This window comes from Prionailurus bengalensis, chromosome A3 (assembly GCF_016509475.1).
Source record: "Prionailurus bengalensis isolate Pbe53 chromosome A3, Fcat_Pben_1.1_paternal_pri, whole genome shotgun sequence".
Classification (NCBI taxonomy): Eukaryota; Metazoa; Chordata; class Mammalia; order Carnivora; family Felidae; genus Prionailurus; species Prionailurus bengalensis.
In genome coordinates, this window is record NC_057354.1 from 30,035,816 (window position 1) to 30,052,457 (window position 16,642).

At 39.8% G+C, this 16,642-nt stretch overlaps 1 protein-coding gene across 3 annotated transcripts in view; it reads right to left on the reverse strand.

Annotated features, from left to right (window-relative positions):
- Window positions 1-16,642, reverse strand: part of DNAAF9 (dynein axonemal assembly factor 9) — a 132,012-nt gene that overhangs the window by 89,965 nt on the left and 25,405 nt on the right. For all 3 annotated transcript variants that reach the window (XM_043602786.1, XM_043602785.1, XM_043602784.1), the window contains exons 5-7: window positions 15,887-15,983; window positions 14,913-15,019; window positions 8,155-8,232 (exon numbers count right to left, since the gene is read on the reverse strand). In XM_043602786.1, the coding sequence (XP_043458721.1) occupies window positions 8,155-8,232; window positions 14,913-15,019; window positions 15,887-15,983 (282 nt within the window). The remainder of the gene's footprint in view (window positions 1-8,154; window positions 8,233-14,912; window positions 15,020-15,886; window positions 15,984-16,642) is intronic.

The window sequence follows — 16,642 nt, forward strand, 5'->3', positions numbered from 1 at the left end:
CAAAGTGTAACTAGCATTATACATGAAGCACATTTGGAAGCACATTTTGATGATAAAATTGCAAAGAAAAGTAGGGGTCATTGCCATAGAATTCATGATAGTGTTATTCTTCGGGGAGTAGGAAAGAGGTGATGGGTTTGGCAAAAAGCACTCAGACTGCTTCTGGGGTGGCAAGACTCTGTTGCTTTGCTTTATAATGACTTATTAAATTACATATTAGTTTTATGTTCTTTTCTGAGTCTGTGTTAATAAAAAGTCTTTAAAAACAGACATACAAGTAATATACATTTATTACAGAAACTCAGAAAATCTAGAACAAAAATCACTGTTAACATTTTGGAAAATACGGGGCACCTGGGTGGCTCAGTCAGTTAAGCATCTGACTTTGGCTCAGGTCATGATCTCACAGCTCATGAGTTCGAGCCCTCTGTGCTGACAGCTCAGAGCCTGGAGCCTGCTTCAGAATCTGTCTCCTTCTCTCTTTGCCCCTCCCCCACTCGCATATTTTCTCTCTCTCTCTCTCTCTCTCTCTCAAAAAAGGAATAAACATTAAAAAAATTAAAAGGAGGGGCGCCTGGGTGGCGCAGTCGGTTAAGCGTCCGACTTCAGCCAGGTCACGATCTCGCGGTCCGTGAGTTCGAGCCCCGCGTCGGGCTCTGGGCTGATGGCTCAGAGCCTGGAGCCTGTTTCCGATTCTGTGTCTCCCTCTCTCTCTCTGCCCCTCCCCCGTTCATGCTCTGTCTCTCTCTGTCCCAAAAATAAATAAACGTTGAAAAAAAAAAAAAAATTTAAAAAAAAAAAAAAAAAAAAAGATGAAAAAAAAAAAAAAAAAAATTAAAAGGAAAAACATTTTGGAAAATGTTCTCATTCTATTTTTACAGACGTATTATATATATGTATATATACAAAATATGTGCATATATATTTTTTTAAGTTTGTTTATTTTGAGAGAGAGCAAGCTCGACCACAAGTGGGGGAAGGGCCGAAAGAAGGAGAGACAGAATCCCAAGCAGGCCCTGCGCCATCAGCTCAGAGCCCAATGAGGGGCTCCAACTTAGGAACTGCGAGATCATGACCTGAGCCGAGATCAAGAGTCTGATGCTTAACCGACTATGCCACCCAGGCAACCCCAAATATGTGCCTATTTGTAACTGGAAATCTACAATTATCTGGGTCAGACTGTCCTACCCTACCACCTCTGTGCCTTGGCCCAGTAAACCAGACCTCCTGAGTTTGGGATCCTGACCTGCTGCTATCAGGTCCAATCAGTGCCCCTGATCCAGGGTCCAAGATAGTCTATGTGTTTTAGACGATACACGAAAAAAGATGGGGCACTCTGTTCCAAAAAATTTCCCCGAGGGAGCCAGGTGTGTTAGTACTAATTACAGAATAAGAGAGAATGAATCATTAAATACTGCTTTCAGCTCCATGCTAGGAGTGAAATGAAAGATGCAATGAATTCTCATATTAAAAATAACTAGCATTATACATGAAATGCCCACATAAATGCGCGCGCACGCACACACACACAGAGTCTTAAAACACCCTAACATCCTTATATTCCTCTATGCTCACTATAAACATGAGGAGACTGAGACACTTCAGAGTAAAGTGATCTACCTAAGGATAGAATACTAAAGAGGAGCAGAAGTGGAAATATATCTAGGCAGGAGATACCCAGAGCCTGTTTTTTCCACCACAGTATTCTCCAACTTTTCCAATGGATACTGTGTATGTAGGTAGAAATGGTCAGTTGCATTTGATGTGGAAGAAGGGAAAGTTTATCTGCTCAGACTCTTTGAAGTCAAATCCAGAAGACAGGCCCAGATAGATATCAAGGTCAGATACGCAGCAAAGGTCAGAAAATGCTGAGACTATGTCAGTGTGCCTTCGTTCTTGGCTGGTGGCAAAAGATGCTGAACTTTAGTCAGAACTCTTGGCCCTACACTGGCATCCTGCTCTCTGGTGGCTCAAAGTCCATATCCATGGCACCACCGGTAAGCTGAGCTGGCTTAAGGACTAGGCAAGGGGACAGCAGCCACATTTGAACAACTTCTCTCAATGTTGAATAGGAGATGATTCTGGGGCTCAGACAGGTTCCTTCCCTGTGGCTAGAATGCTCATACCGCCTCCTCCTTGGTCTGGAAAATCTCTGATCACCACACATGCTCTGGGAAGCAATTCCAGGAAGAATGATTTTCCTTACCCTTTATGTTCCACTGCAATTATAGCAGTTACCAAAGTATGCTGCTATTATTGGCCTAAGAGCCCATTAAATAGTATGAGCGGGAGCCAGGTCTACCTGTTTCTGTGACTTTAGCATAAGCACAGTATCCAAGAAATAGCAGGGATCAAGGACTATGTATTTAATAAATCAACAAGCAAAAAAAAAAAAAAAAACAAAAAAAACCTCAAAGGCACTATACTGACTGACCAAGAGGGGAAAAAAGCTCAATTTAAATATTTAAAAGTATTTTTATGAATTACACAATGCAATAAAAATGGGAAAATGAAAACAAGTGACCAATAAGACTATCACCTAAAGTTTCTAAGACACAGACATACAAACTTTACAAAGATGGAATACCTTTTACTTTTTTGCTAAATATATTTTGAACATCTTTCTATATCAAATTCAATTTTTAAAAAAATTTTTTAGTGTTTGTTTATTTTTGAGAGAGAGGGAGACAGACAGAGCACGAGCAGGGGAGGAACAGAGAGAGAAAGAGACAGAGTGTGAGTGAGGGGTGGAGAGAGGCAGACACAGAATCTGAAGCAGGCTCCAGGCTCGAAGCTGTCAGCACAGAGCCCAACATGGGGCTTGAACTCAAGGACCATGAGATCATGACCTAAGCCAAAGTTAGACGGTCAACTGACTGAGCCACCCAGGCACCCCTATATCAAATCCAATTCTAAAACATCATTTCAAATGACAGTATAATGGGCCGCTGAGATTTTTTTTTTTTTTTAGAGAATGCGTGCGGGAGAGAGGGGCGGAGAGGGAGAAAAATAATTTTTTTAAAAGTTATTTATTTTGAGAAAGAGGGAGAAAGAGTACCCCAAGCACTGTCAGCACAGAGCCAGATGTGGGGCTCGATCCCATGAACTGTGAGATCATGACCAAATTAAGGGCCGGCTGCTCAACTGACAGCTACCCAGGTGCCCCCTGAATAGTTTTATTTAACCAAATTCCTATTGTTGGACATTTACTTTGTCTACAGTTTTTATAAACAATACTTCAAGTGAACATTCTTCAGTGACATCTTTAATTTCTTAGGATAAATTACTAAATCGAAATTGCTGGGAGGCACCTGGGTGGCTCAGTCAGTTGAATGTCCAACTTCTGCTCAGGTCATGATCTCACAGTTCATGAATTCAAGCCCTGCATTAGGCTCTCCACTGTCAGCGTGGAGTTGCTTCAGATTCTCTGCTGCCTCTTTCTCTGCCCCTCCCCCGCTAGTGCAGCATGCTCTTTCAAAAACAAGCAAACATTTAAAAAAATAAAAAAGAAAATGCTGGGGGCACCTGGGTAGCTCAGTTGGTTAAGCATCCGACTTCAGCCTAGGTCACGATCTCGCGATTCGTGAGTTCAAGTCCGACATAGGGCTCTGGTGCTGACAGCTTGGAGCCTGGAGTCTGCCTCAGATTCTGTGTCTCCCTCTCTCTCTGCCCCTCCCCTGCTCATGCTCTGTCTCTCTCTGTCTCTCAAAAATAAATAAATGTTAAAAAAAATTAAAAAGAAAAAAAAAAGAAATTGCTGGATAGGGATGCCAAATGTTCACTCAAGACAGGCATTTCACCTATTCCGTTGAAGGCCTCACTCTTACTCTGACAAGTGGCAACTCAATCTAGTCTTTTAGAAATTTCTAGCATTTTTGTAGATGAAAAAGTAGCACCTCCTTGTAGTTTAATTAGTGTGTTTGTGAGAACTGGTGCAGTTCATCTGTAAAGAATATTTCATGGAGGGGTGTCTGGGTGGCTCAGTCGGTTAAGCGTCCGACTTCGGCTCAGACCATGATCTCATAGTTCATGAGTTTGAGCCCTGCCTTGGGCTCTCTGCTGTCAGCGCAGAGCCTGCTTAGGATCCTCTGTCCTCCTCTCTCTCTGCCCCTTCTCTGCTGGTTACCTCTATCTCAAAAAAACCAAAAAACAAAAAACCTTTAAAAGAAAAAAGAATATTTCATGGAAAAAATAATGAAAGTAAAAAATACACTTCGCAGAGGAGTATGCACTCTCCCTCTTGAGATCTGTGGGATCCGACCAGGAAGCATGGAGCTGTACGTTCTCTGGCCATCAAAGAGCTGCCAGCAATGATTGGCCAATGGAAATTAAAGCCCAGATGTCAATCCTGGCTTAAGATTACAATCTTGGCAAAGGGGGAAATAAATATGAGCAGAAAAAGTATTTGGATGGTGGAGAGAAAAGAGGGTTTCAGAGAAGTTTGGAAGCTATGAAATAGCTGAGAGAAGGGGGCATAAGGCAAATTTTTAAAAAGTAATATAGGTATGGATCACACCCTTTTCAGTGATTTTCTAGAGACTCAAAGACTGGAATAGCATTTTTAAATACTTTTGGTTGTTGAATTTGAATTTTATTAAGGACATTTGTAAACTCACCACAAGAGATCCCTGTACAAATTTATTGTCATTTTTATACATATGTATAGTAGTTTTTATCCCACTTGGGGTTCAATGAGCTTCATGGATTTGTGGACTGATTTTATCAATTTGGAAAGTTCTTGGACAGTATCAACTCAGATTTCCTGCTGCATTTTCTCTCTACTCTCCTTTTGGGATTCTAACTATACTATGTTAGATCATCTGACATTGTTTGACAGGTACTGGATGCTCTGTTCTACTCCCCTTGCTGCTCTTCTCTTTGTCCTTCAGTTGAGAAATTGCCTTTGATATATCTTTAAGTTTACAGAACACTTCTTCATTTGTATCTAGGCTGCTGTTAAGACAATCTAATGAATTCTTCATTTTAGATATAGTCTTTTCATTTCTAGCATTTCCATTTAGTTCTTTTTCTACTTTTCAAGTCTCTGCTGAAATTTCTCATCTTTTCATATATGCTGTTCTCTTTTTGTTCAGATTCTTCAGCATTTATTTTAATGTTTATTCATCCTTGAGAGAGAGAGACAGAGAGACAGAGAGACGGAGAGACAGAGCATGAGCGGGGGAGGGGCAGAGAGTGAGAGGGAGACACAGAATCCAAAGAAGGCTCCAGGCACTGAGCTGTCAGCACAGAGCCTGACGTAGGGCTCAAACTCACGAACCGCAGGATCATGACCTGAGCTGAAGCTGGACACTTAACTGACTGAGCCACTCAGGCGGCCCTGATTCTTCAGCATTTTTATTAGCTACTTAAAATTCTCCATTAGTTAATTTCAATATCTGGATCTAATTCTCTTGACTGGTTTTTTTTTGAAGATTTTATTTTTAAAAATTTTTAATAATGTTTATTTTTGAGAGACAGAGAGAGAAAGAAAGAGAGCACGAGTTGGGGAGGGGCAGAGACAGAGACACAGGATCCAAAGTAGGCTCCAGGCTCTGAGCTGTCAGCACAGAGCCCAATGCAGGGCTCGAACTCATGAACCATGAGATCATGACCTGAACCGAAATTGGATGCTTAACCAACTGAGCCACCCAGGCACCCCTAAGATTTTATTTTTAAGTAATCTCTACACCCAGTGCAGGGCTTGAACTCAAAACCCTGAGATCAAGAATTGCATGCTTTACCGACTGAGCTAGTCAGGTGTCCTCTCTTGACTGTTTCTTGATAACAATAAAATTTTCTTCTAATTTTTTTTTTAACCACATGCCAGCCATTTTGTGATAAAAGAACAGTAAAAACTGAAGCAGGTAATATTTACCTTTACAAAAGTATATCTTTTCTTTTATCAGGTCATTAAAATAGGGATCCAAGGAATTTTGATCTACAATTGATCAGAGTCTGGGTCTGAGTGCATTTGTGCATTTGTTAATTACTAAATTAAAATATTTTGAGGGTAGGGTCTGAACTTCAGCAGACTTTGCTCATGGGAAGTCAGAAAACCAGGGAAGGGCCTGGTCTATAGTCCATGTTGATTACCACTACTGCTTCTTCAGCCAAAAATGTCATCATCTGTTCAGGTGCAATTAAAAATATCCTTCTGGGGGGCACCTGGGTGGCTCAGTGGGTTAAGCAATCGACTTCGGCTCAGGTCATGATCTCGCAGTTTGTGAGTTCGAGCCCCGCATTGGGCTCTGTGCTGACAGCTCAGAGCCTGGAGCCTACTTCAGATTCTGTGTCTCCCCCTCTCTACCCCTCCCCTGCTCATGCTCTGGGTGTCTCTCTCTCAATAATAAATGTTAAAGAAAAAAAAAATTTTTTTTAAATATCCTTCTGGGGTGTCTGGGGGGCTCAGTTAATTAAACAGCTGACTCTTGATTTTTTTTTTTTAATGTTTATTTTTGAGAGAGAGACAGAGTGAGTACAAGTGGAGGAGGACAGAGGATCTGAAGCAGGCTCTGCACTGTCAGCACAGAGCCCGATGTGGGGCTCCAACTCAAGAACTGTGAGACGACCTGAGCTGAAGTTGGAGGCTCAACTGACTGAACCACCCAGGTGCCCCAGACTCTGGATTTTGGCTCAGGTCATGATCTCATGGTTCATAAGTTCGAGCCCCACCTCAGGCTCCATGCTGACAGTGCAGAGTCTACTTGGGATTCTCTGCTCTCCCTCTCCCCCCGACCCTACACCTCAAAATAAATAAACAAACTTAAAAATGTCCTTCTGTGTGGTCCCTCTCAATGGGCTCCAGAGATGCTTCCAATGTTCTCCAAACTACAATGCTACATTTAGCCTCCATGTGTGAATAATGGCATCCTCACATTCAAATGACTGCAGGCAAGTTGGGTATGGGTCTCAGACAGTTGTAGGAACTCCTAAACTACTTATCTCTCTTTCTTTGTGGTTAAATTTTCTTTATCATTTTTGCATTCTTATGTTACATGTTTTTGCATTTTCACTTTTTTCCATAATTAGGCTAGCCATGGATCGATGATGATGATGATTAGGTCTCTTCAAAGGATAAAAAGTTCAGGTTTTATTTTTCTTTTATATTTGTTTAATTAGAAATGTTTAAACAGAATGGCTGTTCAATTTTATCAAATGCCTTTTAGACACCTATGGAATCATCACAAATCGTTCCAAGGAGAAAAATTAGTATAGTGATTACACTAATAGGTTTCCTGACACTAAACTAAATATTGTACCCTTGTTAAGCTCTATTTCATCAGGGAATACTCTGACATGGTACTGGATTCTATTTGCTAATATTTTACTTAAAATACAGGCATCAACATGGATAAGTGAGACTGGTCTGTAGTTTTCATTTTTGTTATTTTCATTGGGTTTTAATAATATAACTAATTAAAAGGCTACACACTGTTCTTCTTCTATGCATATCTAGCCATGGCCACTGAGAGATACTGCTGAGCTGCTTCACCACAGCAAGTATTCCCAGAGCCTTAGTTTTATTCGTTGCTCCTCACTGCAAAGTGTTCCACCCAACTTCATGTTTTCTTCCAAGTTCAGATGAACAGTTAATGCCCGACCCTCTAATCCAGGAATCAACAAGTTATGGCTTGTGGGCAGGCCACATATTTTTGTAAACAAAGTCTCCTTGGAACACAGACACCCCCATTCATTTAAGCACTGTCCACGGGTGCTCTCAGGCTACAATAGCACCGCCGAGTGGTTCTAACAGAGATGGAGGGCACACAAAGCCTACATGTGCTGACCTCTGCTCTAATTCTTAATTTGTTTAAGCCAAACCCCATCTTTGCTTTCTTTTTGTCACAGAGAAAGAATACAAAAAGACATCCTCTGTATTGTTTTTCTAAAGTCCAGCCCAACCGAGAGAATGTCTTTAGGTGGAAATGTAAACCCTGGTAAGCAGCTTTGGCTTCGCCTCAGGTGAGGTTTCCTCACAGCAAAAGAGGCAGTATCACTTTTCCAGGTCCACTTCTATTCCCAAGGAGTTCAAGATAACAATCTGGGAAGAAACTGTTCAGACAAAAATATCTCTTGCATTTCTTCAAATACTGTTAGTGGATAAGTGAGCTAGCTGTAATATTTATAAGTTAAATATATAGTTAGGCTCCTTACTTCTGAAAGCAAACTCTCCAGAGACATAGGATCCATCTTGCTGTAGACATTCCATAGATTCAAACTCACATCCTGCAGCTGCAACATAGGGCAAAAACATTGAAATAACTGAGTCAATATCACTACAACAATCAGATTTATCAGAAATGACTATCTTGGTGAAAACTAAGTGATTAGACTAATAAATCAAACTTTTATCAATTATATTAGAACCAATACATATTAATAAATGCTATCCAACTCAAGGAAACTAACGTTACAGAAACTTTGGTACATCTTTTGACTATCTTCAATGATGAGTACATACATATGTATGTACATACACACATTTATTTGCCTTTGCTTAAGTTTTTTAATTAAAATAATACATGCTCATGGTTTAAAAAAAATCAAATAGTACTAAAGGCTTAGAATAAAACATGTGAATCGCCTACTCCAATCTTTCTCCAAACCTCCACTGTCACAGAGGCAATCACTTACAAGTCTTTTAACATTTTCTTTCTGGTAGTTACCTCCAAATTTTGATATAACATGCTTCTATCACTATTTGATTTCTCAATTTAGAAATTAAATATCCCTATTCTCACACTTTTTCTCCACATACCTATACCCTAACATCATCTAATATCATGATTTTTTAATTATACCAGTAATTACTGTTTATAACATTAAGATCATATATACATTATTTACTATAGGAACATGTATGCTATACTCCTAGTTGCATTCTTAAACCAATTTTATTTTTCTTAGGGCTGCTGACAGAGTCATTTTTTTTCACTTGTGCGATTAAAATAAAAATCAACCCTGAAGTTTTTTCTAATTGTCCCACCCAATTAGCTATGTTTACACTAGGGTTTCTAAACATCAACACTACTATAATTTGGGGCCAGATATTTCTTTGCTGTGAGGCACTTCCCTATGCATTGTAGGAGGCTTAGCAGCATCGCTGCCTTTTACTCACTAGATGCCTATAACACTGCTACCCCCAGACAATCCAAAAGTAATTCCAAACACTGTAAAATGTTCCAGAGGTGGGATGTTGGGGAAGCGGCAACAAAATCATCTTGACTGATAACCAATGGCTTAAACATATCAGATAATCTAATAATTCTTTTTCTTACCTCATTCTGGTCTGGCTGTTATATAAGCTTGCTGTGCAACTACAACTTTTGCTTTGAGAGTTCTCTTTGCTATCATCCTGAAGCTTTCAGATGATGGATTTGGTTCCAGGGCTTACTTTTCTCTTTTTTGATTAACTCACTTGTTTACTGGAGTACATCCTCAAATAGCTTTTTTAAAAATATTTATTTATTTATTTATTTATTTATTTATTTATTTTTGAGGGGCGGGGAAGGGCAGAGAGAGAATCCCAAGCAGGTTCTCTATTGTCATGGCAGAGCCCAACACAGGGCTCAATCTCACGAACCGTGAGCTGAGCTGAAATCAAGAGTCGGACGCTCAACTGACTGAGCCACCCAGGTGCCCCTCCAATATCTTTTCAGAAGGCAAAATTTTTTGTTTTAAAATGTCTTTATTCTGTCCTCAGGCCTGACTGACAGCTCATTAATGCTCTTTCCATTCTTTTGGACTCTTCACTCTCTCCATGCTTTACCTTGATAGTTAGCTGTAGCTTCAAATTCACTAATCTTTTCTTCTGCAGTGTCTAATCTATTGTTAAAACCTCTCCCATCTCAGACAATGTAGTTTTCACCTCCAGAAGCTCAATCTGGGTCTTTTGAAAATTTTCTCTCTCTGTTCAACAAGTTCAATTTTCCTCCTAGCTTCTTGAAAATATGAAATACAGTTAGAATAACTATTTTAATGTTCTTTGCTAATTCTAACATTTCTGTCACTTCTAGGTCAATTTTGAATGATTACCTTATTATCAGTCATGTTTTCCCACTTCTTTGTAAAGCGGATAATCTTTGGATGCTAGACATTGTGAATTTCACCTTGTTGGAGACTACGTATTTTTGTATTCCTATAAATATTCTTGTGCTTTGTTCTGGAATGCAGCTAAGTTACTTGGAAACAGTTTGATCCCTTTAGATCTTGCTTTTATGAATTTTTAGGAGGTCTAGAGCAGTGCTCAGTTTAGGAGTGACTATTCCCCATTACTGAGACAAAACCCTTCTGAGGACTCTACTCAGTGCCCTTTGAATTATGTGTTTTTCCAGTCTAACTGTTCCCAGACCTTAGCATGTATCAGGCACTGTTGTGGATTACTTTTCAGATGTCTTTTTTTTTTTTTTTGATGTTTATTTATTTCTGAGACAAAGACAGAGCATGAATGGGGGAGGGGCAGGGAGAGAGGGAGACACAGAATCAGAAGCAGGCTCCAGGCTCTGAGCTGTCAGCACAGAGCCCGACGCGGGGCTCGAACTCACAAACCGTGAGATCATGACCTGAGCCGAAGTCGGTCACTTAACAGACTGAGCCACCCAGGCACCCCCAGATGTCTTTTGTTTAACTCTTGCCTTTGGTAGTTACCTGACACATGGATGAATTGATCAATACTCTTGAATACTTGAGATGGGGGGAGGGGCAGGGAAATCTTGGCAGATCTTTGGTGTTCTCTCTCTGGGCATTTTCCTTTTTAGTACTCTAGCTGCTCTCTTACCAGACTCTTCACTGCATCTTCTCAACTCAGGAAATACAGTAGGATTCACATGGGTATCCCCCTCCCAATGCCATGGCCTGAAAATTTTTCTCAAATTACTAAGCTAGTGAAATCATGGGGCTGTGCTTGCCTTTTTTTTTTTTTTTTAATGTTTATTTATTTATCTTGAGAGAGAGAGAAAGAGCTCGAGCAGGGGAGGGGCAAAGAGAGGAAGAAAGAGAATCCCAAGCAGGCTCTGCACAGCCAGCACAGAGCCTGATGACGGGGTCGAGCTCATGAACCATGAGATCATGACCCCAGCTGAAATCAAGAGTTGCTTGCTGAACCGACTGAGCCATCTAGGTACCCCTGACCTTGTTTATTTCTATTTCTCAGGGAATCACTATTTCTCAGTGTCTGATGTCTAGTGTCTTGAAAACATATTTTGTTTCTTGTTTGTTCTTTTGGTTTGGTTAGGTTGGGTTGTTTTGGGAAGGAGAGAAATCTGGTTCCTATTGTCTTATGTAGGTGATTTATTTTTTTCTTCTGGAAGCTGTGATAGTCTTTTATTCTTAGTGTTCAAAAAAGCAATAGATAGATTTAAGGTTTTTTCTTCTTCATTTATATTTAAGTCATTTAATTTAAAAGTTGTATTCTCTTTATCACTGGAAATTGTTTATTCTTTTAAAAAAATTTTCTCCCTCCTGATACCTCTGCTCTAACTTTCTGCAACTCCAACTTGTATATCAGACTTCTTGGAACGGTTCTCTATGTCTTTTCATTTTTATCTCATATATTCTGTCTCCTTGATTTTTAAATTTTACATTTTTAGAAAATTTCCTAACTTTACCTCCCAGCCCCTCTATTAATTTTATTAATTATAATTTCCCAGAGCTTTACTTTCGTCATGTTAATTTATGACAACATAACACTTGTTCTATGGTCACCAAATCTTGTCTGGGCATCCGAAGTGAAGTTTTAGGTCTTAAATTTTCCTCTATATCTTAATTATCTTTGGATCTTATCCAATGTCTTAAAAAAAAAAATCTTGATCTTTTCCTTTAAAGTTACAGGTATTTAAAGCAAATGTCTGGTGATCTTTGGTTGCCTGTTTTTATTTCAAAATGGAAAGGCTAATTGGAAGCTTCATGCTTTCAGCAGAGCTGGTCAACTACCAGAAAGTTTTTTTAGGGAGAGCAGACAGCCAGCAGGTGGTTATTCAGGATCCCTACTCCCTTACATTCTAAATCCCAATAGACTGATTTAATATATTTGGCCCCTTTCTCTGTAATCTGGAACAGCTTTTCAAGTGTCAACTGATTTGATTTTTTGAGGGTGCTGAATTAAATTTCTAATTTTAAATGCAAACGTTAACTCTACTATTAATTTTAAGACATAACATTTCCTCATGTCATCCATCTCCCTTTTTAATTCTGTGTGTCCTAACCTATCATTTCTCTTTTTACAAATTCCATTCTTTTTTTTCTTTTTTAATTTTTAAAGTTTATTTTGAGAGAGACAGAGTATGAGCAGGGGAAAGGCAGAGAGACAGAGACAGAGACAGAGAGAGAGAGAGAATCCCCAGCAGGCTCTGCAGAGTCAGTACAGAGCCCAACATGGGGCTTGAACTCACCAAACTTTGAGATCATGACCTGAGTGGAAATTAGAAGTCAGACACTTAACCAACTGAGCCACCCAGGCGTCTCTTTACAATTTACCCATTCTTAACAGGTACAAAAGAGATCATCTTTTTTCTCATTTTTATTTTATTTCCTGGAGAAACCGTTTTTAAAAAGCACGCTTATCTCTGCATCTAATATGCTATGGTTTCCTTCCTATATTTTGTTGAATCTTATTCGTAAATTTCATTCCACCTTTCAATACGAACATCTGTTTGTCCATAAAAAGGTAAATGAATGTTTGTTCTATGGTTACTCTCATTATTCAGAAGTTTGCTATTAGAATCCTCTGCTTGGGAGCTAGCTGATGTAAACTTACTTTACTAGGTCACAGCTCCAGCAGCTGGAGAGTTAAAGAGGAGGAAGCCGAAGGCAGGGAAAGCCCCAGCAGAGGAACTTCCCTGTGCTGCTTCCCAGGAAGAGTTCTCTATCTCATAACTGAGTTTGATCCAGCCTAAATGCCAAGTATAAGTTATGTGGATCTGGTTTCCTCTCTCATGCTGGCACCTACTACATCAGGGACATAGCAACCTCTTGGTTAATGACTTTGTTCTGGGCGTGGGCATACAACAAAACAAAATTTTTAATAAAATTAAGTTTCTAGTGTCCGTAGTTCTCCTTCTCTTGACCTTCAAAAGATGCAAAAGTATTTCTGGCTCAGACAGTTATCAGGCCTTAGGTATGTGACTCAGAGTGGAGTACTGCTCCATATCCTAAAGGCCGATAAGGAAGAGAACTGGGGTGGGGGTGGGGGAGAGAACGAGATGGACAACAACAGGAAAAGTATTGGAGAGAATGACAATTAGCAACTACAAAGAAGGGAAGAATCTGGAGAAAGGGATCTTGAGAGAAGACTTATAGTAGCCCGACTACATGCTGTGTGTGGTTTCTTCCACCCTACAGAAAAGATCTACATTACCTCGTAAAGGTTTTTTAGAAGGGGATTTTGTGCCTTTTGGATGTGTCTGCACAGTGTAATGCTCCTCAAGGCAGGAGCCAGAAAGGCCTGCCACATGTGGTCTGCAAGAACCCTGCGACCTCCTACTGTACTGCTTTTTCATGCTAATCTACCCACAGCACAGGGCTTAGGAGCACAGGCTCTGAAGCCAGACCCTCTGGATTTGGCCCCACCCCTGCCCCTCACCAGCTACTAGCTCTGTGCTTTTGGGAAATTCATTTAACCTCTCTGTAGAATAGGAACTAATAGTACCTACTTCAGAGGGTTCTTTTGTAAGAATTACAGTCAACTCATATGAAGTGCTTAGAACAGTGCCTGGCATATAGGAGACACTATAAATGCCCAGTTTATACAATTAATTAAAAATAAATATTAGCATTATTGCTAAAAATTTTAAGCTTCCTCTCTACCTCCTATGGCTTGCCCCCTTCAAGCCCTTACTCTTCTAAATTAGAGAGCATTACTTCCTAGCGGGAGCAGGTTCCACAGCCTTGTTTACTAATAACTTCTGCTGTTGTAGTCAATGTGAGAATACTACAGTTTTGGAGCAGGAAAAGTGGGAGTCAAAGTGGTGTGCTTCTCTTCAACCCTATAGCCCATGTTTTTTCCATATTAGGGAGTCTACCAGGCAAGCACCCACTCACTTCCTAGGGATTCTGCTACTTCTTGGAAAGGAGGGGTAGCAATTAGCCCTGGGTCATGCTTCCAAAGGTCCCACTTACTCTATACCCAAAAGTATGTCCCCATTCTGAGCATGTCAATACTCACTCCCTATTTCTGTGCTGGGGCAGGTCATCTCACTGAGGATCTTTTAGAGGCCCGTGGATGCTTCTGGGGATGCTGCTAACCTACCAGGCCATCCTCCTTAATATGCACTCTGGATGACCCCCTCTCCCAGACTCATTCATCAATTCACTTAACAAATATTTATGGGTCATCTCCTAGATAAAAGAAATATTGAAATAAAAGATACTGTTCTTAACACAAAAGATAACCCTTTTATTCCTCTAGTATATTGTACTTAGACAAAGTTTTGCACTGTCCTTTTCATTGCTCTTGAATAGTTCTCAAGTTATATGAATTTCTGAGATACAAACCACAACAATGAAAAGACTATTTTTGTTCTCAAGGAACTTCCAGTCCAGAGACCAAGGGCAGGTGGATACATGAACAGGGATGTGTGGAAAATGTATAACATAGGACAAAAAAAAAAAAAGCTATAAGAGGATTCAGCCTAGGATGCTACAAGAGTAGACTGGAAGAACAATGGTATCAGAATGGGGAAAAGAGAGAAAGGAGGACAGAGAGAAACTCCTAGAAGAAAGGACATATGAGTTCTGTTTGGGGACCAGCTTTAAACAACAACTATTTTCCATTTCAAGTCTTTTAACTTGCTCCATACTCTTAAGAGGTCACTATTAGGTTTTCAGTTATAATGATGCACAATCACAATGTGGGGGTCCTTCATAAAGATTGCAGGTGGCAGATAAAAGCCAGGCATACTGTCTTTCATACATACCTCATATTTCATGGTAAAAAATCCATCCCCTCCAATGCCCTCAAGTGCAAAAGCCTGTACAATTGGCCACTTCTCTACTACAAACATATCAAATATCTGCAAGTGACCTAGAGGAATCAAATACAACAACATGTATCAAATACCATCCTGGATATAACAGTCTAAACCTGATCTTAAGTGGTTACCCAGGCATCTCTCACAAGTTCATTACGGTCACATTTAGCAGAATAAAAGTAAAACAGATAAAATGCTTAGATATTAAAACTAGAAATTAAAAATGAAAGTCAAAGAAAATGCAAACCATAACAAGCTACATAAATTCAGATTTCTCTATAGTATAGCACACTCTGGTTTCCTAAGTAAGCAAGTAAGTTAACGAATAAATAGTGGCCTATTACATCTGACTTGCATCACTTAGCAGATATAATTATTAACAGCCCCAAACTCGGCTCTTCCCAGCCTTAAGAAACATAGCCAATCAACTTCCTTAAGGGAAAATTACCAAATCAAAAATTTTCCTTTCTTGCAGCAATAGCTCCAATGTGCAAAGTTTAAGAAAAAAATAAGATATAAGTACTGCTAAATGTGTTGACTTTTTCCTTTATTTTTACACATTTTTCAGCCTCTCTGTCAGCATATTTTTAACAGCTACTATTTCTTATTACCAAGAGGCTCCACAGCTATACTCTACATACAGTAGCAAATGGCACAGCTAGCCGGCAACTGTGGTAAATCCCTTATCAGTTCTTCCTTCTGAATAGATGGCCTGCTGTGTTTTTTAGAAACTACAGTTATAAGTAACCAGCTTGCACAGAAAAATCCCCAAATTTCATTCTGTTTGATCCTCTGCCTTTAGTAAAAATAGATCAATGGGTTTCCCAGGTGAATGCCTCCAATGGAAGGGGGAGGTAGAAACACTGGATTCACACATCATCCAAGCAAAGTTCTAATAGGGCTTGCTGTCAGATACTCACCTTGGGAGCTGTAAGGAATGCCAATTCTACTACAGTCTCGAACCATGTCCACAAAGCTGGCAATTTTAAATTCTTCTGCAGCTTCCTCATCTTCATACTAAAGAGGGAAATTGAAAGGAAAACAGGCTCTGAGGTGACATCATGCAAAATCCCCCATTTCCTCGGTATTTTATCAATCAGAGTTATGGCAAATGACATTTATAGAGGACTGCACCCAAGAGGGTGTTTCCAAAGCCAACTTCTTGTGTTGCCTTACACCACACATAAAAACCAACTCAAAATAGATCAGATACCTAAATGCAAGAAATAACATTTGCCTCCAAAATTCCCCAAACGCTCACATGGAAAGGAGGGTGCTTCCCATGTTGTTTAAGGGCCAACTGTACATCAGTATATTTTGCGATTCCATCCTATTTTTCTTCTTGTATTAGAAGTCTGTTGTGTTATTTTAGTGATTGCTTACAATTTATAACAAACATCTTTAACATTAAAAAAAAAAAAAGAAAGAAGAGTTTTTAACCCACATCAGGTCACAATTCCTATGAAATCCTAAATCTCAAGTCCCAATTTGATTTCCAGCCAAACACTTGAAAAGAACCCAAAAACAAATACCAAGAAATCCAAACACAGAAACGTCACAAAGCTTATCAAACTCTCCTGAGGCAGTCCGTGGCACTAGTCCTCTGAGAGAATGGGCTCAGGCTGGTGATGAACAAGTAGGACAGGAAGCTAGGGTCACAAGCCTACGACTAGGTC